Source organism: Lingula anatina, chromosome 2 (assembly GCF_051362555.1).
Source record: "Lingula anatina isolate TDL-2025a chromosome 2, LinAna3.0, whole genome shotgun sequence".
NCBI lineage: Eukaryota > Metazoa > Brachiopoda > Lingulata > Lingulida > Lingulidae > Lingula > Lingula anatina.
The window spans coordinates 35,421,218-35,443,753 of NC_141768.1; the positions used below are offsets into that span (position 1 = coordinate 35,421,218).

Sequence of the window (22,536 nt, forward strand, 5' to 3'; positions counted from 1 at the left end):
TCAGGGAGAGAGCACCGCCGGAGTTCAAGCCTACCGGGAGCACAGAGCCCCTCCGTGCCGTCGACTTGAATCGATTTTCTTCGCAGGCCGGTCGGTCTATAACGTTGCGAGCTATCTGCTAATACAAACGCATTATCGACGGGTTTATATTTTGTAGGGGTACGAATTGCGGGATCATCCGTGCGAGACACCAATTCCTTTTCGTCTTCACATCCACTTAAACCCTGTTCTAGCGGGGATGATTTACTTCTTTCGTGCGAACTGAGTTCACGTTTCGGTTCTGCATTCGCTTGATTCGATGACACTTTCTGGCCAATGTTGTTTTGTAAAGTCTCTCGTATTCCGTCTTCAATGCTTGTGGATATGCGATTTCTGTTCGCGACGACATTAAATTCAAGTGACCGCCTCACTTCTTTCATTACAAAATCTACATTGTTGGTGCTGTTGGTGGGTAAACTTGCTCGTCTCCGTGCTACAATTGGTTGGTTGGGTCGAAGCGGATTAAGGGAGCGTTTTTCTCTTAATGGCAAGCGTAGATCATATCCATCTTTATTGCTTTCATTATCTGGTTCACTTTTTGCTACAAGAGTCAACCGAGGTCCAAGATCGCTATCTGTTTCTGCGCCGTTACCGTCCTTCATGTTGCCGGCAATTGTGCTGTGTTGAAGTTCCATATGCCCACTCCTCAGTCTATATATCACACAGAAGATATGTTTACATCTCATAAAGCTAACATCCTTGCTAATAGTTGTAGCCATGCAGCACTTAACGCCCATATCATAAAGAGACACTCGTTATTCATGAGCGACACAAGTGATTGAGAGGAGATGTTTCGCCTTGCTAAACCATATCTGGCGCTGACGTTTGTTCGCGAAATATAGTTGAACATAGAGCCCATTAATCAAAGAATGATTAGCACGTGTGCTTATTCTGGTCTGCTATCGTGACGGTTCCACATATTCATTATTTTCGAAAAACTGAAATGGTTATCACTCGGCTGCACCTTGATGTGTGATCCATTATTAATTGTTAATTGAGCTTTGTTTCAAAATCGAGCATATGCCTTACCTAGCAATTTTTTATTTTATTATTTTTTTTGTCACGTTCAGATTATAATGTTAGTTAAGAGATAGGGGAACACAGAAAGACAGAGAATGGGAAGATGTTGATAGGGAGAGATGTGTAGAAAGATAGAGGTGCATGATTAATTAGAGACGAGGAGTTAGGGACCATTCCCACATATATTTGGATTGATCTATCTCCCAGGGGAGTCGCACTAATTTGCTGTAAACTTAACCAGCTTAAACGTCTGTCACGTCTAGTAAAGTTGTTAGGGAGTAATTATCTTTACCCCCTAGCTGATTCGGTAGGCGTGACCGACATTTAAGCAGGTTAAGTTGATAGCTATTTAGTGAGACTCCCCAGGGAGATATATCGATCCAAATGGATCGATCTAGGCATGGGAACCCAGTCTTAGAAAGATGTGGACAAACAAAAAAAAAAAGACACGAATTTCGTTTAATAATGAAAACCAATACTTTTACCGCGATATTTCTTTTTAAGACTTTAGCCCCGTTTTAAAGCTTGTATCTTATACATTTTAAACATTTGTATGATAGGTGACATAATCAAAAAATAAAACACTTCCATTTCATAATTTCTATACCAATCTTCCCCAGGGAATTTAATAGACAAATTTATGACAGTTTACAATATTGGGAGCACTGTCAAATATCAATGTATCAATATTTAATGTAAATGGCAGTGGGTAGCTCTCAAATATCCATCTGTAGTATTTTTTACTATCACCTACATAACAAGCACACCGGTGATGGTGCGGAAAAAATACAACTTCTACCAAGCCTTATCCATCAATCAAAGGCACTACAATTGAATGCATAAAATATTCAAAAGCTTTCAATATAGCAACAATCAATCAAAATCAAACATTGGGTCGTTTTTTTTTTTGTTATATCTCCTAGTAAGTTGAATGTAGACATATTTATCAGCCTCCGAAATTTGCATTACATATATACCACTGCATTGTTAGTTTGGCAGTTTCTTTAAAATATTTCTTTAATCAAAGAGTACGTATATCTTGGCACAATGGAGAAGTGAAGACTGAAGTCACCAGTAACCCAGGCTGAACTGTACCATGGTTATAATATTATTATAAAACAAAAGTAATACTGATAAACACAGCAGTAAATATACTCATCAAACCATTATCAAAACCTTAATCTATATCTATCATTCTATTTTCTTGTAGCACCTGATAAGACATAAACTTCTTTCTGATCAAGTTATAAACCCAAATGATGCTCGGTATAATTCAGATACTATCTTAAATTTGCACATCATAACATGTTATCAAATTAAGATCCAATCTTTGGTAAAAAATATATCTATCAATAAGACTGACAAACAGCATGAAATAGCCGCTGACAACCAACTTGATACAAGAATCCAAAAGCACTTCATATCACACATGAATATTTTAAATTTTTCAGGATGAAAAATCACTAAAACCATGCAATGAAATCAGAAACATTATTGCATACTACACATGGAAATACTAATCCTTTTAAAATGCGTCATAATGTAACAGCATTGCACACCATTATTTGCACTTTATAAATTGCACTACTGCACTGCATCATAACAGGCACATATGCTGAATATGCTAGTAAATAAACTATGAATTTTTCAGAGTTTAGCAACAAGAGCAGATAACAAGTAGGTACATAAAATCATACACGTATCTATGGAAGACATATTGTCACCAGGCAACCTTTATAACAAATCGTGTTATCAAAAATACCAATCTGATAGTAACAACACATATAAAATGGGTGTTAACTGGTTGATGACCACCTGTAAATGGTTCTTATGAAAGCCTTAAGCCTGAGTGGAAAACTTGTAGGAGGTGGTGTGTCTGTAGGTCTCCCCTGGCTTCAGAATGGCATTGGGAAAATTGGGCTGAAAATAAACAACACAAATTGATTCCATTTTGAAAAGGCTGGAGATCAAACACAGCATGTTGCAACAGAGGAAATTAACAAATTTTGAGAACACCAATATTTGCAACTGTATCAAAAAAGATAACAAAAGGAGGATAGACATTATCTGTCTGAGAACATAATAAATGCAATATTTTCAAAAAGAAAATTACCACCAGAGAAAAAATTGACAGATGTAGAACACAAAAGTGACTTACGTTTGATCAATGGAACTAAAGGTAAACCAATATTTACATACAGAGTCCTTCAAAGTTATGTAATCACCTTGTTTACAGCATCCGGGTAATTTTGTGTCTCAAGACAAAGTGCAGAATGTTGTCCATAGATGGCACCACCTTTGCCACTGATTCCTGCCAAATAGTTCCCAGTGTAAAGCTGGACTCCCGGCTGCTCTGTGTACACATCCATGACACGACCACTTGCCCTGTGCTCAACTCTGTAGAATTTCAAATTCTAAATAAGTTGTTTATCAAAAATATTCAATAATTAAAAGTAACAATAACTGTCAATTAAAAACATTTACTAATGGCAAATTTTAGTCTTGACAAAAATATAATAAGTACTTCTTTACACTCAGATAATTTTGAAAATCAAATAATTCTGAAACCATTGTTTATATCTTTGATATAATATACAAGGTCTTAATAAAAATTAGGTAAAATATTGAAGTTAGTCAACTTTTAGACCAAATTACTCATATGTGTATGGGAATGGAATTATATTTACTTTGCAATGTGTTTCCTCTCTCTCTTCTCTCCAACACAGAAGTTATGATCATATCCCTTGTCTCCAGGAACATTATTAATTCTGTCTCCTATTCTCACTGGCTTGCGGAGGTCAAATACTGTGCCCTCAACACTGGCAATCTCACCTGAAAGATGACACGAAATGAATCTTTAAAAAATTAAACATCCTTTTTATTCTGAAGTTCAATTTTTAAAATTTATTACATTAAATATTTCAGTGATGTTTCAAAAAATCTGCATATGGTATGCTTCTGGGATAAGATCTGCCAAATCTGATAAAAAGCAAAATACATACTGGCAGTACTTGTATGCCGTATCAGTTTCAACAATAAAAGAAATCCATCTAAAAATATTGTTGATCTGGTTATTTTTCAAAATTTTATGAAAAAAATATCCTATGGGCATCTTTTTCTTTTAATTCAAGGCACAGCTGACCTGTAGTATCAAATGTGCAGTTTGTAAAGAAATATTTAAGACTTTCGTTTACCTGTTGGAATACTGTTTTCATCCTTAGGTGTGAAAGTCTCAGCATTAATGGTGACATAATGATCATAAACATTGGCTGTACCCTGAAAAATCACAAAAATAAACATACAGACATAATTGTTATAAATTTACTAGATTTACATCACATTTTTATTAAACATGCAGTGAAGTATTTATCACTAAAACAAACTTTCTTGAATGGGAGATGAATTATTGCTTATGTATTTTCATTTCAATACCTCAAATAATTCTCAAATAGGTTATAATAATAGATATAAAATTTGTATATTTGTCCTTCTATCAAGAAAAATGCTTAACCTTCAAAATGTTGAAATAATTGACAAACCTGCCCAGCTAGATTGAAATAAGCATGATTGGTCAGATTAATGGGTGTTGCTTTAGTTGAGGTAGCAGAATAGTCCAGAATAAGCTCATTCTCACTGGTCAATTCATACGTCACATGGACGGTCATCTCCCCTGGATAGCCTTCATCCCCATCTGGACTAGTATGAGTTAAGTGAAGCTTGCTCCCCTCTACATTGGTGGTCCACACAGCCTGGGGAGATTAAAAGGGATGGTAAAAAACTGAGGCAATTATTTAAAAAAAGAAAAAAAGTAAAAAATGACAGTCAGTAAAAAGAGGGGAAAAGGGATATATACAATTACACATATCTTAATAAATAGCAAAAGTAAAGTCAATTAAAATCATTAACTAATGAGAAGTCTTAGTCTTGACAAAAACATAAAAGGACATTCAAAAAAAAAAAAACATATTTGAAGATCAAATCAACCTTTGTCCAATGGTATGGATGATTTCAGTGTTTTCTGTGACTCCCCTCTCTCTCTCTCTCTCTTTCTCTGTCTTTTTAAAAATCCTTTTAAATTCTTACTTTATTTCAAATAAATAAAAACACAATATCAAAATGCTGTTCAGTAGAACCTTGTCAAATCCCTTGAGCCCTCCATGCAGATGATTTGGTCCATTGTTCACAGCCAATTCATAAGTCTTGCCATCTAGAGTGAACTTTCCACCAGCAATACGATTGGCAACCCTGCCTACAAGAGCACCAAAATATGGGTGCTTTGCCTCATAACCTGTAGAACACAAAATTTAAAATAAGTGTAAGTTTATGTCTTTTTGCTTTGTTCACAATAATTAAGCCATACTGTTCTTTATCAGATATTATGCTGATTATATGATATTTGACTCAAACTGAAAGCAGTCAAAATTTATTTGTTTTGTTGTTTTTGCTGTGCTCTTACAAAATACATGCATTTGCAACTTAAAAATGCTTATAAAAATATATGGCTATATATTTGTATTAATAGTCTTTTTTTTTCTAATGTACCTTCCATATTATCAAAGCCCAGGCAAACATCATCTAATTTTCCATCTTTATCTGGGGCAATGATTTTAGTGATGATTCCTCCAAAAGTGATGATTTCAACAGTCATGCCATTCTGATTCTTAAGAGTGTATCTTAAAACATAATAAAATAAATCAATGTCCTATATGATCAATTTTGCTGAATAGTAAAGAAATATTTCAAATTCAAATGAGTAATTAAAATAATTTAATTTAATTTAGATATAGACTTCTGTGGGTTGCAGCACTGCAATACCAAGGAAAAATCTAAAATGCATCAAAGTTCAATAACTGTATATGCACTACTTTTCTCTGCTAAGGCGAAATAAGGATTAAGGTCAGTTAAGCGAATTCACAGATAAGATACTGTCTGGGCTTAGACCGCAATAAGAAAGAGATAGAGTAAAAACCCATATGCAGTGCATGACGGTCAAGTATAGTGCATGTAAGGCCTTTCTCCGAGGTGCCAGTGGAAGGTTTATCAATTAAAGTTTAAACCACAAATAGACTGTTAACAATTTAACTAAGCATAGATCTACGGAACCTGTCTACAATTTTTCCATCTTTCGTTTTCCCATATGCTCCTTTTTCGATGGTTGTCATCTTCTGGGTTCGTTGTAAACTCAAGTGTTTAAAGAAGATTATCAGCACCGGCTGCTGCTTGGTAAACGAACTTGACAAAGTACTATCATACGTGAGTTCAAGGTCATACTCTTTTTTTATTTTGATTGATTTACTAAGCTGTTTTTGTTGAAGTAAAAAATAAATGTAAAAATTTAAACTTGGGATCAAAGCGTAAAGCTAACTGTTCTGTAATTTTAAAAAGAATTGCAAGTAACAAAACCGTCCACGGACACACGAGACGAGTACTTGCAAGCAAGATGGCGTCGTACGAGGGTCACGCTACGAAAAGATTAAGAACCGAAAATGATGGTAGAGGAATAACATCAGCACAATCTGTAAGCTTAATTTAATTATTTGAAACACTATGCAAATGTTGCACTTTTATCTGGTTTTCTAGCGTCAACTTATACAATGCATTTAACGACCTTGCATTGACCTAGCCGGTCCCTCGCCATTGACTACATGTATGTTGATAAAGTTGAACCAAACAAATCAAGCATGTACGCATTCGGTTGACGTATCTGAAATGATGGTTCTGTTTAATCTGTTGAGAAACAGTTAAAGTGGAATGTTCTTGGTGGATTTAAACACCGGCATTTGAAAGGGGAGGGGAGGGGTACTGAAATTTTTATAAAATGCACCTAAATTTAAGAATGAGATCCAGGTAGAACCCAGAATCAATGTGAATAAATAGATATCCCCTTATTCTACTTCCCTTTTTATATTGAATTGCACCATGGGTGGTTCTTACTAATTATAAAATGTCTAGAAAAAATAAAAACTAAAATGAATACCAGTAAATACCCGAAAACATTGTCATAATCAGATTACATATGGTTATGCTTATTCAGGATAACTATGAAGACCCACACAAACCCTCTCCGTCTCCAGTGATCCATGTACGTGGGCTTTCAGAGAGAGTCATTGAGAATGATTTAATTGAAGCACTGCAGCATTTTGGAACTATTGGGTTAGTTAGCATTAATGTCCAATTTGTGGATCACATGAGAAATCTTCTTAATGAGATAATGAGTCTTTTTTGAATATATATTACTTTCAAGTTGATGTAATAATGTCATGTAACTTGATAACTTGGTAAAAAAAATGCACCATTGTTGCATTGTTTGAGTGACTAGTAAATGCATATTGTTGATTTTTTAAGGTATGTGATTATGATGCCCAGGAAAAGACAAGCACTAGTGGAGTTTGATGTATGTATTACTAGCAATTGATATTTGTAAAAACCTTATTGTTTTATTTCTTTATACTTGGAATTTGAAAATTAAATTCACTCATAATTTTAAAAGATGATGAATGTCGTGAAGTACTTTAAGACAGTTTCACAAAGTAAACCAGTGGACGAGGAAATAATTAATTTACTATTTCCAGGATATCAATGGAGCCATAAGTCTGATAAAATATGCACAGGTAAAGTATTATATGGAATTGAAGAATTCATCCTTAAAAACATATTTAAAAAAAGAAGATATCAAGACATTGTAACAGTGATGATTGATTAGTTTTCTTAATGATCTGTGAACAGCATATTTCAGCAAATACATTACAGCAGATGTAATGAATGATGTTCTTATGTAGTTAACGCAACTGTGAAGTTTATAAAGTACCTTTTCATTGTTGCTGTTGCATAAATCTCTTGATGAGACATTCTTTTATATGTATATTCCCTATATGTGACATTGATCATATGCTTGCCTTCTGTAGACTAGTCAGATCTATGTGCAAGGAATGCCAGCATTTTTCAACTATTCTACAAGTCAAAAGATACAAAGGTCTGGGTAAGTAAATGAATCATTTTGCACGTAGCGATACTCAGACCAATTCATATCTATTTAGCTATTAGCCTGTTAAGTGGGTGTTTTAAAGCATTTTTATATATCATACAAATTAGTGAATTTTGCAAACACACTGTAATTTCCAGATATCTTGTAGTCACTGTAGTGCATTTCAGATAAAAGAAAGAGGTAATTTGATGTATAAATTTTCAGTGGCCCAGATGATCCAAAGGCTGCCAACAAGGTTCTGCTGATAACAGTTCTCAATCCACAGTACCCTATTACAGTTGTAAGTTCACCTTTGGGTAATTTGTTTAACTAAATGTCATAGTTTCCTTGAAGCTAACCTTGGTCATTTCAGCTCTAAAATTAAGCTCGGAGTATGCACTAGGGGCTGTTTTTGCAAAATTGTTTTGTTTTTCATTAGCATTTGCTCAAACATGCACCTCATTCATGTAATAAATATAAAGTAAAACTGAAATGCACATAAGTAAAATGTAGTTCACTTTTATCTTTTTTCTAAATTTGTTGATTTTATTTTAGATTTTTAAGTCATTATGTTTCATAATTGGTAGTGAAGTGGTGTTTTGTAAATATTGCTCTTTCATATAGGATGTGTTACACACAATCTGCAGTCCTAATGGCCAGGTCCTCCGTATTGTTATCTTCAAGAAGAATGGTGTGCAGGCTATGGTTGAATATCCTTGACAAATTATGCAGTTAAAGCTCTTTTCCTTTATCTTTGGCCTTGACTTTTTTATATTTATTTTTGAGTTGAAACTCTTCCCCTGTGGATTGGGGCCCTTTTCTAAAATACGACTGCAATTTTTTGTTGCTTCAGGCATTGGGTTTAAGCAGGCTAGTAAAAATTAAGTTTACTTTTCAAAAAGACCAAGTAACATGCACGTTTATTAAAATGAACCACACATGCTGATTTTTCTTTAACTATCACACATTTGACAGTATTGAATCAGCTCAGAGAGCCAAACAAGCTTTGAATGGTGCTGATATTTACTCTGGTTGTTGTACTCTCAAGATGGAATTTGCCAAGGTAGGAAGTATATTGTCAGAATTTTTTTTGTTTTTTTTTTCCTTTTTGTCAAGGTTAAATGTTTTTCTAAGGTGGAAATAAACTTGTTGGAAGATTTAAGCATCAAGAGAAACATATCTCTTTAGATATTCAAAACTTTGAAAATTCAGTTAAAAATTATTGTCTCAGACATGTTCATTTTTCATGTTGAATGTAAGCTTGTGTAGTACTTGCTTTATTTTTCTACACTAGCCTACCACGTTGAATGTGTATAAAAATGACAGTGAGAGCTGGGACTACACCAATCCTAATCCTGGAGGTGAGAACGAGCTATATATATAAGAAATTGATTTCAGTGTATTGAGTATTCTTACAGAAACAATATTTGTTACAGTTCTATTTTAAATGCACATTGATAGTGGTAAAGTAAGTTATTCGATAATGTACTTTAAGAAATCTTAGACATGTTATGATGTTTAAAATGATGCCACAGTATTTGAAAATCTTTGCTTCTATTTTAAGCTTTCCCCAGAAAAAAATAGTTTCGATTGTTTTGTTGGGTTTCAAAATGTCTTGATGTTATAACTTTTGTTCAAATTCTTGGGAATATTTAAAATAATTAGACATGGAGGCAACTATATAACAAGTCAAATACTGTGGCTCATTATGTCACTTTGAAATTGTGTAAAAAAAAATGAAGTCAGTTATACAAGAAACACGCAGAGCCACTCACTGCTACAGACCATGAATACAAGAGACCAGTACTAAACACAGACAAGCAGAAGCTCATATACCACAAACTGGGAGACATGCAGCATGACTCGAGCAGTGCATGATGCGCAAACATGCTTGGGTACATTCAACATCCTTGGGCACATCAACACCATACAAAGCAGCAATCATCCAGCTCTCAAGGCGCTATCCAGTTACAGTAACTTTCATAATAACCGTCAAGGAAAACACAGCAACTCATTGTGCATCACCACTATACTTACCACAACCAGGCAAGCTTCAGCTGATATCGTACACGCAAGTAAACAACAAACAGTAATAAGTGCAGTTCAACAACAACTGTTGGTGTGGTACTGAAAAAACTTGAAACCAGTGCATTACAGCTGTCATACAGAGATATCTTCTTTTTTTCAACTCTCTCCAATCCATCTGTTCCATTACAACAGTATAGCCTGTAAAGCTATTTAACTGTTTTGTGTGACTTTTTTTTTTTTTTCATTCAACATATCTCAGTTGACAGTTACCTGTACTACATGTGTGCTACTTTTCTCCTGCTCCACTTCAAAACTGGAGTTTCTTAAGCAAATACAGACTAGCATTCAGATGTAGTGAAGCACAACATTGCAACCAACAGATCACAAGAAGAAGACCTATGATTGAACAGAAGCAGGCATACACATGATAAGTTGTACTCGCTAAGTTTTTATTTTGGGGCAGTTTTGTGAACCTTTTATCTTTTTTTTTAAATATATATATATTTTTTTTTTGGTAGCTTCTTTTTAAATGCAAGTCATATTTACACAAATTCATAAAAAATGGCCCTTATTTTTCACAGATGTAGTTTCCTTCTTTGTTCCTTAATGTTTAGAAATGTGAAACATGTTTATAAATTAAATTTCACAAAAATCTGTAACATGCCCAAAGCATGCCAATGCTTTGACAAGGACAATAGCTGTATTTTTTACTTGGAAAGATGTACAGTTTACATAAACTTATTTATAATTGTATGCATGAAAAATATGAAATATTCCACTAGACAATTTTCATGTAATCTTTGCCATACATGTCATCTAGAACATTGCATAAACATTACAAGATTTAGATGGGGGAGCAGAAAAATGGGACTCAGATTTAGTATATCGCATATTTGAATAACATGTTTCTATGTAGTTAAATTTTAAGTGTTTATGCACTTAAAAAGTACTTGTATTTATAATACATACTGCTAAGTTGGTAATTACTTACTTACCTGGTTACCTTAGCTGTGCAGTATCAAATAAGGCATTATACACTAAGACAAGACAGGTTTTTCCTACATAAATGTTGTAAGACTACTACCTTTACCATAAGCAAGATGTACCATGCCCCATGGGATATTACTTTGCATGCTTACAATATAGTACAGTCTACAGCACAACTCCAGGATATGACAAAAACCGAACAATATGTGCCCACATGAATATTATTATACATCAGACAGGTCACCAACATGTACAGTATCACAAAAGATGTGTGTTGTGTAGAGGTGTATTTTTTTATGTACTATTGTATATAGGATTGGATGCCTGTGAGGTAGTTGTCCATCCAGTCTTGGTCAAGGTATTTTGAGCATGGAAAGAGGTAGGGAAGGAAGTGCAGAGGTAACCTTGGTATGTTTTGTGAATTTAGTTTTAAAAACCATGCCTTATATTATTCAGTGTTTTTTTTCCTAACCATTGTGGTGCAATTCGACTGTATATGTATTTTAGTTTCCTAGTTTCCATATGATATCTGAGGTTTTTTTTAAGAAAATCAATTTAAGAAGAAAATTGTGATTTGTATATAATTGCAAGGAGTGCAGCATTTTTCTCTCTTTTGTGTACATGAAATGTATTTGTTTTGTGGTATATTTGTTAATGATATCTTTTTTTCAGATAAAAATCACATTCAGCTTATTGTTATTTGTAATAGTTTTTAAATGTAATATATGCCATGGTTCAAAAATGACAATTTGTTAGCTATACAAGTATGTCTAATAGAAATAGTTATCTAATTCATCATACATTTTTAGAAATGTAATTTAAATCAGACAACTGGGATGTTATTTCTTTATTCTGCTTTTCCAGCAAATATTCCTCAAGCCCCCAAGAGTAAGCCGCTTTTGGAGACACCCAAGGGATATGGGCTTGCTCCTCAACCATACAGTATGTGTTGATCACCAAAGGGGGTTGTAGTAGCCTTATCTTGAATGTACAGTAGGAAACAGTACATAAAGCATGTGTTTGGAATAATGCACCATTTGTTTAATTTGGAAAGGACACACATTTTGATATGATGTCTGCTTTTTAACAATACCTCAAAGCTTATTTGAAAGCATTCCATTATCTGAGTACTTAAGAGTCTTTGGTAAATATAAAAATAATAAAATGAATTAATTAAAAAATTTTGAAGAATTGCCTATTGTAAGAATATATCACTGCTGGGCTCCATGGAGAAAGAAACGTGCGTTTGGTCATCTGTATCTTCCAACTTAACCCAGCTTTTAAGTGGTCTTCCCTTCTATTCAGCAGGAAGTGGTGGACCAGGGGCACCTCCACCTCCCCCAGCTGCTAGTAACTATGGCATGGAGGGGGATGGCTATGACTACTGGGGTGGTGGATATGGTGGCTATGGCAACCAGCAGTATGGTGGACAGGGAGGACGGTACGGACAGGTAAACTCATGGGTACATTATCATTTTGGAATTCATACTTGATTTCTGTAGACTGGGAAGACAAAGATTGTGCTTGGTTAGAAATGCTAAATTTAAGATTTGTCTGAAGGGAAAGATTAAGAAGGCACCTCATTTTGCCTCTTACACATGCTATCATATTTCTTTTTCATAACATAATCACACTGGTAAATCTTACTTAGCTGGGAAAAAATTGTATTCTGTGCTACATATTCAGGTAAAATTAGTCGAAAAAAAAAACAGAATTTTGTTGAATTCCTGCATCTTGAAAATGAAATGTTTTTTAGGATCCCTATGGGCGTGCCCCCCTTCAGCCAACCCCTTATGGCCGTGGTGGGTCAGATGGCTATGGTCAGCAGGGCTATGGTCAACAAGGGCCCCCTGGGGCCAATGTCCCTGTCCAGGGGGCAGTCATGATGGTGTATGGACTGAATAGCGAGAAGATGAACTGTGACAGGATCTTCAACTTGTTCTGTCTGTATGGGAATGTGGTCAGGGTGAGTGACATGGGTATGGTTTAGGGATTATATTATTGAATGAATCTGTGCAAAAATAGTCGGGTTCATTATTGAAAGGCAGCTGACATTTCATTGTATTATTTGTTTTATTAGTTAGAAATGACTTTGCAGAGGATTTATATGCTATTGTTTTTAGATTTTTTTCCTGAACAATTTACTTGCTGTGTTATGTCTGATAAAAAACCCTGCAGAAGGTGTTAAAAAACTAATAATTATACATAATGATTTCAATTGTACTAGAAGAGTTACTGTTGTATGAATGAAATTAAAACCTGAATGTAATTGAAATGTTTTATTAGGTGAAGTTTCTGAAGAGTAAAGACGGAGCAGCCATGGTTCAAATGGGAGACGCCTCAACAGTATCATCAGCCATTCAAAATCTCAATAATACATTTTTCTTTGAAAATAAACTGCAGCTTGGGTAAGTCTGAACCACAGCTACTATTTGTCCATATTTTATGATAATAAATCTATGAATAAAAGCGTTTACATACACTTTTTGTTTGCTGACCCATGCAGTATCATAATCTTACAAAATGCTTCATTTATCAAGTAGATAAATAAACTAGAAAGAGATGGCATTCAGTTTCCGAGCTTAGGCCTTTGTGGATTATGTTCAACTTGGGTGTATTATGCAAGCAGTTTCACCTTCAAACCTAAATAAGGGACAAGTCAGATTTTAAAAACAGCAGTGTTGGGTATTGTTTTGTTCATGCCATTGTCATTACTTTTACTTAAATGGTCGAATTATACATGAGTTAACAGCAGTGTTGACATCATCAAACAGGATATTAACACTATTACCAGAAATAGGTCTAAAATGAATCAAAATATATATTAAATTCAATAATTTGATATGTATTACAGTTATTCAAAGCAAGCCTTCCTGCAGGATGTGCCTAACCCTCATGACCTGCCTGACGGTACGCCATCCTTCAAAGACTACATGGGCAACAGAAACAATAGGTTCACTAACCCAGAGGCAGCCAGTAAGAACAGAATTACTCCACCAGCCAAGGTGCTTCACTACTACAATGCACCACCACATATTACAGAGACCGAGATAAAGGAGGTGTGTGTGTGTGTGTGTGTGTGTGTGTGTGTGTTGCCGATGCTTTTGTCAAATGGTTTATACCATGTTTGATACCTTGTCTTTAAGTATCACAATTTTGCGATAATAGTATGCATGTAGTTGGACATTTCTCCAAGCGGTCTGTGACAATTTGTAAAAAAAAAAAAAAAAAAAATAGAAAGAAATTAATTTTACACTATTGACTTGAGTTTATTAGTTTTTTTTTTTTTTTTACAAATGAATCGTACATTAACACACCTATCCCATCTCAGTAAAGCAATGGTCCTTTTTTTTTTTTCCTTGTAGACAATTGCAGCTGCAGGTGCAAAGCCACCCATGAGAGTGAAACAATTCCCAGCCAAATGTGAGCTATTTTGTCTATGAGTGTTTTTATATTAATTTCTAAATGGGAAGACTATTTATATAACTAGAATGTAAAAATGCTAAAAGTGGGACAAAAGTGATCTGAAGATTGGCATCTATGTCTAAACCTTAAACAAGAACTCGTGTATGAATGTGGGGGAAATAATGCTACAATTTGTTTTTTTAAAAAATCATAACTGTCCTTTAATTCCAGCTGAGCGCAGTTCTACAGGTTTGATAGAGTTTGAGGCCAAGGCTGATGCCATAGAGGCTCTGGTCTGTGCCAACCATGCAGAGATTCCTAATCCAAGTAAGTTTTTCTTTTCTTAAAAAAATAAATAAATAATAATAAGAAGAAAATTAGATTACTTTTGTTTTTGTAAAATTTTGAGACTGTCACTTATTAGCTGATTTCAAATCTTTTCTAATTAATTTTTTTGACCTTAAAGTGAATTGTGGAGTACACCTGAGAAAAAGTTTACATGATGTGTAACTCAATCTTAAGTTAATGGTTTACATTTTTGTGATAGATCCTAACTGATGTATTGATTAATTTTTTTTGTGAAGTGTTGATTTGATATTACCTGATGTCCAAACCTGGTAGTTCTTGAATCATATCGTACTATATTATTTTCAGATGGCAAGCACCCATATGTGTTCAAGCTGTGCTTTTCTCAAACGCCCATCCTGGAGTAGATGTGTTGGTGTTCTTTGCACAGCCAAAATGTGGATTAGATATACCATTTTTCATATCTGTAAATTTGGCAGCAGTTATATTAGATGTGAATGAATGGAACATTTTAAGAAATCTAGATCAATTGATGCTCATTTTGCAGCATTGAAACATGGCCTTGGTGTGTTGTAACACCTGGCAGTTTTAGTAGCACAAACTTCAGTGGAGAGGCACTAAGTGGTTATTTTAATGAAAAACAGTTCTTTAGAGTAAAGTATTTTAACACTGGGAATCATGCTATTTGTAAATACGCATCAGAGCAGTTCATTGGGGTCAGCATTTTTAAAATTTGGTTCAGTAATTGAGAAAAAGGGCATTTTAATTGAAATTAATAACAGTCTGATAACCGAATTTTTGCAGTAGATAAAGATAATTATTGGTTGCTTCAATTGTTGAAATATCAATAGAAATAAGTTGCAACAGTGTTGTTTATAATTTTCTATTTGTACTATTTCCCGAACAGTTGTTTAACTGGGAAGTATTCAGAGCGCTGCAGCAAATTGAGCTGAGTAGATAAATTAGAAGTATTTTATAGGTGACCACATATAAAACACATTTCTTGTTTAATGTTTTTATATACCGTTCATGTAACCTGTCCGTTTGGTATAAAGAAAATTAAAGCGTTCAGTTCACGTTTGGTTACAATGTTTCCTTTTAAAGCGGTTTTTCTCTTTGACGGTGCCTGTTGCTTAAAAGTCTATTTTTGGATTATGCTTATCGATTACCATTTTTTTAAATGTCGGACGTGAAAAAGAAACGCAGCAGAGGCTACGCGTCCTTTTACTTTGGTTCACTGCGATTTCAAAGACTTGGTCATTCGACAATGTGCTGCCTTGATGTAAAGAGCAACTCGATGTATTGCTTTGATTTTTGCCCTGTTGCACTATTGTAAAAAAATGCTGTATAGGTTGATGAAGAAGCAAGAGATTCTTTGATTGTTTAAACATTTTAAGTCTTAAACTATTTTAACTTGATGTATTCTTATAAACCTGGGCATACTCCTAACGTAAATAATCGTGCGCGCACGTGTTTGTAACTTGGGCAGTCCGACTAAAAAATATTAATTTGACAAGCGCAAGTAACCACATGCTCAAGTGTTTTGTGACTTGGGCAGATTAAAAAGAGAGTAATTTGGCCTATTGCCAATCCTAGTCCATACTTCTGTTGAGGAGAGACAAACGCTACGGTTATGAATACTGACTGCGCGCAGAATGCCACGTTTGAGATCTGGAGCTCAATTCAGGTTGACCTCTTGGGGTGAAATTCCTAACAGTATATCAACACCATAAAAAAAGAAAGGCGTTAAACACAAGTCCTTTATTCAAAAATCCTATCAAACAGACTTAGGCTTCGTTCACATGGAAAGTCTATTTTCTAATAATATAAATAATAAAAATAGACTTTCCATGTGAACGAAGCCTTATATTGCACATGTTAAAACAAGTCATTATGCATGGAACAATGCAGTCACTGCACTCCAGGAAGAAGGTAGGTAGACATGACAGCAGGCCACGTTCAATTTTACCCAATTATCACAAAATTTCAGTACAAAGTTCACACATCTATCCTGCGCCGTTTCTTCTCCAGTCTTGCCCCAAGTGAGATTATCAAATAACAACTGCCCTGAACGTGCCTTTAATAGAAATATCACTTCACAGGTTACTGTCAACTACTCTTAAAAATAAATACTCTTCGCTTGTATATGTACGTATATTATAACGTAGGTCCTCAGGAGTAGTTTTCTCCGCTTTTAATAAGTGACAAGGAGAGACAATAGCCTTTCCACAACAGTGTTGGATGTAAGTCTGCGTTGTCTATCCTAGGCATATTTCATCAGACCCCCTGTTCGAACAGGAGAACCAAAGGCGACCAACGTCCTAGCTTTTAGTTCAAGCATTTTTTCTTCCTTTTCTTCTTTTCTCTTGGCCACTGAAATAAATGTCCACGCATTTTGAAAAGTGCGACACTGACTTAAACTTGTAAAGGATTATTTTTTTAAAAACTGCCAAAATAATTTTTTTCTTTTATGAGTATTTTAGGGTATTTTTTCACTCTATCAAGATAAAACTTAATTTCGTTGTAGTGCTTTCTACAAATGTTTTTACTACATGTCCACTAAGAGGGTTAAAATTGCGCTACAATAAACTGATACTAAAAGACTTTTTTTCGTCAGATACAAAACACATTGTTGGCGTTTCAACAAAGCGCGATTATTCCAAATCCGTATTCACACTCACATTTCGCTATGTGGTGTCAAAACAAGGGTGAGTACGTTACAGATTGGTGGAATTCTGCTTTCCGTTTCTCATTTCCATACAATGGTTTTCTTTGATCGGCGATCGGGATCGAGTTCAGATGCTCTAGTACTGGGCATTAAAACGCTAATCTGACCTCTTTGGATGTCTTTTTTCCTTGAACTGAACTACTACACTCCACAAACTAATTCAAAACACATAAAAACGAGCCTCCTCTGCCTCAGAGGGGGTTTGTTGTTCTTTAAACAAAAACCTGAACCTAGCCAAGGAATTAAAATAACGCGTTGTTCTCAGCATGTCTTAAGTTGCGTTTAAAACAGTTTCAACAAAAACGCTTGAGAAGTAACTTCAGCACGGAGACAGTTCACTGCATACTACTGTTCTGAGCTATCCAGTTTAGCGATGAGATGGTCTTGGCCACAATGGGAATACCTCAAGGGGGGGAAGAAGGAGGGGCATTTTATTTAACTTTAATATTTCCTTAATAGGTCAGGACTATCATGTTTTAGTTAAGATCGGTCTGAACAGTGGTGAGGCGGTCAACCGAGTTAGGCTAGACATCAGTATTTATTTTTCTTCTTTTCGCAAATAAGAATAGCCTTATGTTCAATGTGAAAAAAAATCCAGTTTCCCAGAAAAAAATAGCAGTTACTCTAAAGGAATTGGCGAAACCGGAAAAATCTGTACTAAAAAACAAATGAAATATGTTTTTGGGACAGATGTCGCTATGTTACTGATAAGGGGTCAGCAGAGAAAAGACAACTTACCCGCCAGAGCCACCATAGAGATGCCCCACGAGACGCTCCAGAACCACCCCACTAATAGGAACGTTATCGTCATCATTTGAGCAGCTCCAACAAACACATTGCAGCATAGAGTAGCGGATTTCCTGTCGTCTTTTGCGTTGATTCTAGGCTCTCCACAACAGAGTATTGCGAACCCGCTTAACATTGTACCTGAAAAATAGATGTTGTAACGTGAAATTCCTCTGCTTTAAAATATTGTCAATCAATAGCTTTCGACTTTGCGATCACTAGAATGCCATGAGTCAAACTGTAGATCAGTTTTTATCAAGAAAAAAAGGAAAACAAAAGAAAAACAGTGACACCTTATAGACGAATTTCGGGTAGCACTGGTGATACACTAAGGTCACCACGTTTACGATTTTGGTTGTATATGTAAAAACCGTTTTTAGATATTCGCCGAAGTGTTTTTTGAGTAGAAAACTAGCTTATGATGTATTTTGATTTCATAATTGAACCTGCAATCTAGGATGAAAATTTTATTTTATTTTACAATATTCCCCCAAATAAAAAAATATATATATATATTACAGTATCTTGATCAATGTTGGAATTATGATTTGAACTTTTTTAAACATAAGTCACTGAACGGACCCTACCAAGGAAATAAACTAGGTCGTTGTATAAAAGATACTAGAAATTAGAGAAAACATTAATATAGTATATATAGTATATATTACGAGATGTCAGCTATGCCAGGCTTTCATGTAAGACGAAAAGATCAAATTCAACCAATCGTATTATCTGTCTCGTGTTACTGCTCTCTTAGTTCTGAAGTGTGATAGACCCCAAACAAATACGATAGGACAAGATATACACTTGTTTGGGCGCTAGAATAAGTAGATTTAATCATTCTGTTTAAATCGGGACAATCGGATTTGAATTACCTAAATCAATATTATGTTTGCGTTGTCACCATAACAGTTTAGCTCCTAACTTTTGCATTCTTTATGACCTACCCATCGCACAACACGTCTTCAGTCTGTCAGGTTTTAAATAAAATTGGCTCAAAGCTTACAAGCAACACGGGACGACCAAATGAATTCACAAGCGATTTCAGACGTTTGAAGTGCAGTAGGATCTATCTGCAACAAATGCAAAACCTGGGCCTGAAATCATTGCTAATGAAGTTGTGCCAAATTTTCTTTTTTTGGAAAAAGTTGGGTGGGGGAGGGAGGGGGGGGGGGGGTCGAAGCTTGCAGACCCGTGCTTTCCTGCATGTAGTTCCTGAAACAGTTTGGTTAAAATTGACATTTACGAGTATATAACGGACATCTCCCTCCCCCAACAGGCATCGCCCCATGTACGTCACGAAAATTACATGGTTACCTAAATTTAGCAGGGTCAGCGATTTTAGTGAGAAAATAATCAGCAAAATGTGGTACCTATAATTCACACGCCTCCCCATATAAAAAGAAGTGTACTGAAATAAAATTTTTGAAAATTCAACTTGCAGCGTTTTAGGAGGTACGTTCATTATTAGAGGGTGGAACGTTAAACATGCTCTGCAATCCAACTGTCAAGTTGAGACGCACAACAGAGAAACGACCGCATTATTTGAGACATATTTACATTTCGACGAAAAAAAACAAACAATTTTTCGCCACGTAAAATGAAAACTACGACTTTACGTTGGTAAAAAGTTGGCTGAACAGGTCAATTTTTAAAGAAAAGGATCATATATGGACTAAAACAAGTGATATGAATAGCCTGTTAAATTGGACTAAATTTAGATCGGTATCCAATCTTCAACTTGGATCTGGTATTGAGGTCGGTTCGATATTGACTATCATTCCGATAACATGTGTCTTGAGGAGATTATATAAACATGATCGATCTTCCCTTAGTCAATTATATGAAATTCCAAGGTGCTTATCCTCCTGTCAGCTTTAGACGCAAATATCTTAGTCCAAACTAATGACATCAGAATTCTGTTATGTTTTTAAAGATGACGACCTCAACGAGAACACAAATCTTTTCTACCCCCATTTCACAATTATCATGGCATATCAGATAAGACAGAATAAAAATATGCAGGGAATATAAACACTAAACACTTTTTAAACGACAAACGAGGGAAATAATCAAAAGCACATTTACCTATCCCTGGCAGAATAATGTTGAGGAAACAGAAGAGTAACGCCAGACCAAGCGGAAGGCAAGGGATGGCCGACTTGATATAAGTGTCATTGTTCGTTAGCACAGATTTCGGTTTCTCCTCCGACCCCGGGGGGTGTACAACGGTGGCTCTCTGAAGACGGTCGAGTAAAGTGGCAGAATGTTTAGAATCGAGGGATTCCCGTCGAGACCCAAGAGATAAATGATCCGTCTCGTTTTGAATGTCATTTTCCCCCAACTGTCCGTCTCTGTCTCCAGGTACCATTAATGAATTCGATCTCTCTCTCGGCGATCTGGACCGGGACGCACTGTCTTTCCTTAATCCTGGGGCATTTTTACCGTTCTTGTTGTGATGCGGATTGAGCTGTGCTACTTCCTTCAGTTCTACCTTTCCCCAATTTTTCTTGGCTGCCTCTGATCCAGTTTTCTTGTTATTTTGACTGAGTTTTTGTGGAGACCTCCCATGGTCTGTCGGAGTGACATTAGCGGTGCGGAATTTGTTATGGTTCCCAGCTTTCGGTGTGGCAGAAGTGGCGTTTTCATTACTAGTTGGAGTTTTACTCGGTGCATTCTTTTCTTGATTATCAGCAGAGTTAGTCGTTGTTGCCATTCTTTATATTATATTAAAGGTTACAGCTTGGTCCCCTAGATTGAATCTAATGGGAGACGCAGTATGTACTGAGTGATTATCAAAAGGAAATGTTCACCAAGTTTCCAGACTTAAAGCCTGATCTGCCTGATGCAAATGCAAACAATCCTTTGGTCGTTTTCGTAAGAAACTTGACTCGATATATCTAAAAAATGAACCTCTGTGTGCTATTAGTTAAACAACTTCGTCATCCGTGAAAACTGCCTGTTTTCAGCAGAGCTAAGTCAGCTATGAGGGTGAGGCACAAGTGCTGCGCCGGATTTGGATTACAGTCTGAACAATCGACCTGAGGCCAAGGCAAAGTCACACTTGTTATACGTTCCCTTGCTTAAAAAATCCCGTCTCCTGCGCAAGCAATCATCAGTCCAATTGTGATGCCAGCAGTCGGCAGGTCCCTACTCTTCAAATTTGTATAAATATATCAGAGTACAGATAGAATATTTGTGACATCGGCAAAATAAAACTTCAACATCCATAGTTATGAACATGTACAGGGTACAGCGTAGTTGACACGAAGTTGATATCACGGTCACGGTAAATTACTGTAAGGCGAAAAGACTGGCACTCCAACTTGCTTAAAGTTTGATATGTTCATATTAATCATCTCAGCCTTAACTATATCTGAACAGATAGAAAGAAGTGTCATCAAAGAGGTCAGGTCAAGTGTGAGATAAGAAGACTACGGGAGGGCACTCTACCTGCCTAGTTTGTTTATTTGGTCTATCGTGGTGTATGTGCGTGCGCGTGTGTGCATGCGCGTAAGAGAGAGAGAGAGAGAGAAAGAGAGAGAATTTAACCTAGGTGAGTAAAAAGTCCAATCTCCGGGATCCTAACATAGAGAGTTCAGTTATTTTATTCAAAATTCGCGAGTAGCTTTTCTCCTAATAAAATATCGACTCAATCTGATTTGATTGGCTCTTAACCATTGATCCATATTACAACATGCCGTGATTGACGGTAAATATATGTAGCGATTTGTTTTTTTGTTATGTTTTATGCATAAAAAGTTGAAGTTTCCCAAAATGAAGAAGTCGGGTGTACTATTGGCTTTTAATGTAGTTTCAAATTGATCGCTTAGAAACCACGGATAAGAACTACCAACACTTGACATATTGCACGGATGAAATCGATTGAATGAACGGCAGTGTAAATTTGATTCTAGTTCTTTTTTTCTCCATTAGATAAGTAGAACAGAAGTAAGTCCCATCTAAATCAAGAAGACATGACAGTTGATAACAGCGAGGATAATCACCTGATATGATAATGTCCGTATATCAATTTCTATCTTCGTGGAGCTAACACAAATATCAAATACGGATGAACAGCCTGACGAACCAATCTTATCACCAAGCATAGATGATATTGGAAAACGGATTTGTCCGTATAATTTTATCGAGTAGTTGTTACTCTGTGGTCCCCTGCCTCAGACCACTTACTGGTGGATTATTCTTGCTAAAAGTCACGTTTAGGGGGGGAATTCAATCTAGCACAAATACTCTGTACTATACTACGGACACT

At 35.6% G+C, this 22,536-nt stretch overlaps 3 protein-coding genes across 6 annotated transcripts; 1 reads left to right on the forward strand and 2 right to left on the reverse strand.

Annotated features, from left to right (window-relative positions):
• Positions 1-1,649: 1,649 nt before the first annotated feature.
• LOC106150697 (galactose mutarotase) lies at positions 1,650-6,326 on the reverse strand. Its single transcript, XM_013523642.2, has 8 exons — positions 6,163-6,326; positions 5,602-5,732; positions 5,193-5,347; positions 4,599-4,808; positions 4,254-4,335; positions 3,747-3,891; positions 3,285-3,456; positions 1,650-2,979 (listed from the first exon to the last, which is right to left on the reverse strand). Exons 1-8 carry the CDS (start codon positions 6,219-6,221, stop codon positions 2,899-2,901), a joined length of 1,035 nt encoding a protein of 344 aa, XP_013379096.2. The 5' UTR covers positions 6,222-6,326; the 3' UTR covers positions 1,650-2,898.
• Positions 6,327-6,426: 100 nt separating this feature from the next.
• LOC106150695 (heterogeneous nuclear ribonucleoprotein L) lies at positions 6,427-15,825 on the forward strand. 4 transcript variants are annotated; one of them, XM_013523640.2, is made up of 17 exons: positions 6,427-6,577; positions 7,094-7,212; positions 7,405-7,453; positions 7,632-7,670; positions 7,965-8,038; positions 8,249-8,324; positions 8,648-8,733; positions 8,990-9,086; positions 9,318-9,384; positions 11,903-11,980; positions 12,347-12,501; positions 12,795-13,004; positions 13,325-13,446; positions 13,893-14,097; positions 14,404-14,461; positions 14,675-14,770; positions 15,098-15,825. In XM_013523640.2, the coding sequence occupies exons 1-17, from the start codon at positions 6,500-6,502 to the stop codon at positions 15,154-15,156; spliced, it is 1,668 nt and encodes a 555-aa protein (XP_013379094.1). In that variant the 5' UTR covers positions 6,427-6,499; the 3' UTR covers positions 15,157-15,825. The 4 variants fall into 4 exon arrangements, with proteins under 4 accessions (XP_013379094.1, XP_013379095.1, XP_086861037.1 ...); XM_013523641.3 differs by having other exon boundaries at positions 6,428-6,577; positions 12,344-12,489; XM_087004911.1 differs by having other exon boundaries at positions 6,428-6,577; positions 12,347-12,489.
• A 753-nt stretch (positions 15,826-16,578) lies between these two features.
• On the reverse strand, positions 16,579-21,589 carry LOC106150685 (uncharacterized). The gene is made up of 3 exons (XM_013523621.2): positions 20,352-21,589; positions 18,216-18,404; positions 16,579-17,122 (listed from the first exon to the last, which is right to left on the reverse strand). The coding sequence occupies exons 1-3, from the start codon at positions 20,977-20,979 to the stop codon at positions 17,013-17,015; spliced, it is 927 nt and encodes a 308-aa protein (XP_013379075.1). The 5' UTR covers positions 20,980-21,589; the 3' UTR covers positions 16,579-17,012.
• Between the last annotated feature and the right edge of the window lie 947 nt (positions 21,590-22,536).

Excerpts from the sequence above, each read along its gene's own strand:
- LOC106150697 (XM_013523642.2), bottom strand. The coding sequence starts at position 6,221 with ATGACAACCATCGAAAAAGGAGCATATGGGAAAACGAAAGATGGAAAA. Across the intron at positions 5,733-6,162 it reads GATGGAAAAATTGTAGACAG|ATACACTCTTAAGAATCAGA; the intron begins GTTCCGTAGATC and ends TTATGTTTTAAG. Across the intron at positions 2,980-3,284 it reads ACCCGGATGCTGTAAACAAG|CCCAATTTTCCCAATGCCAT; the intron begins GTGATTACATAA and ends GTTTATTTTCAG.
- LOC106150695 (XM_013523639.2), top strand. The coding sequence starts at position 6,500 with ATGGCGTCGTACGAGGGTCACGCTACGAAAAGATTAAGAACCGAAAAT. Across the intron at positions 8,039-8,248 it reads CAAAAGATACAAAGGTCTGG|TGGCCCAGATGATCCAAAGG; the intron begins GTAAGTAAATGA and ends ATAAATTTTCAG. Across the intron at positions 9,087-9,317 it reads TCAAGATGGAATTTGCCAAG|CCTACCACGTTGAATGTGTA; the intron begins GTAGGAAGTATA and ends TTTCTACACTAG.
- LOC106150685 (XM_013523621.2), bottom strand. The coding sequence starts at position 20,979 with ATGGCAACAACGACTAACTCTGCTGATAATCAAGAAAAGAATGCACCG. Across the intron at positions 18,405-20,351 it reads CATTATTCTGCCAGGGATAG|GTACAATGTTAAGCGGGTTC; the intron begins GTAAATGTGCTT and ends TCTATTTTTCAG. Across the intron at positions 17,123-18,215 it reads CTCTATGGTGGCTCTGGCGG|TGGCCAAGAGAAAAGAAGAA; the intron begins GTAAGTTGTCTT and ends CATTTATTTCAG.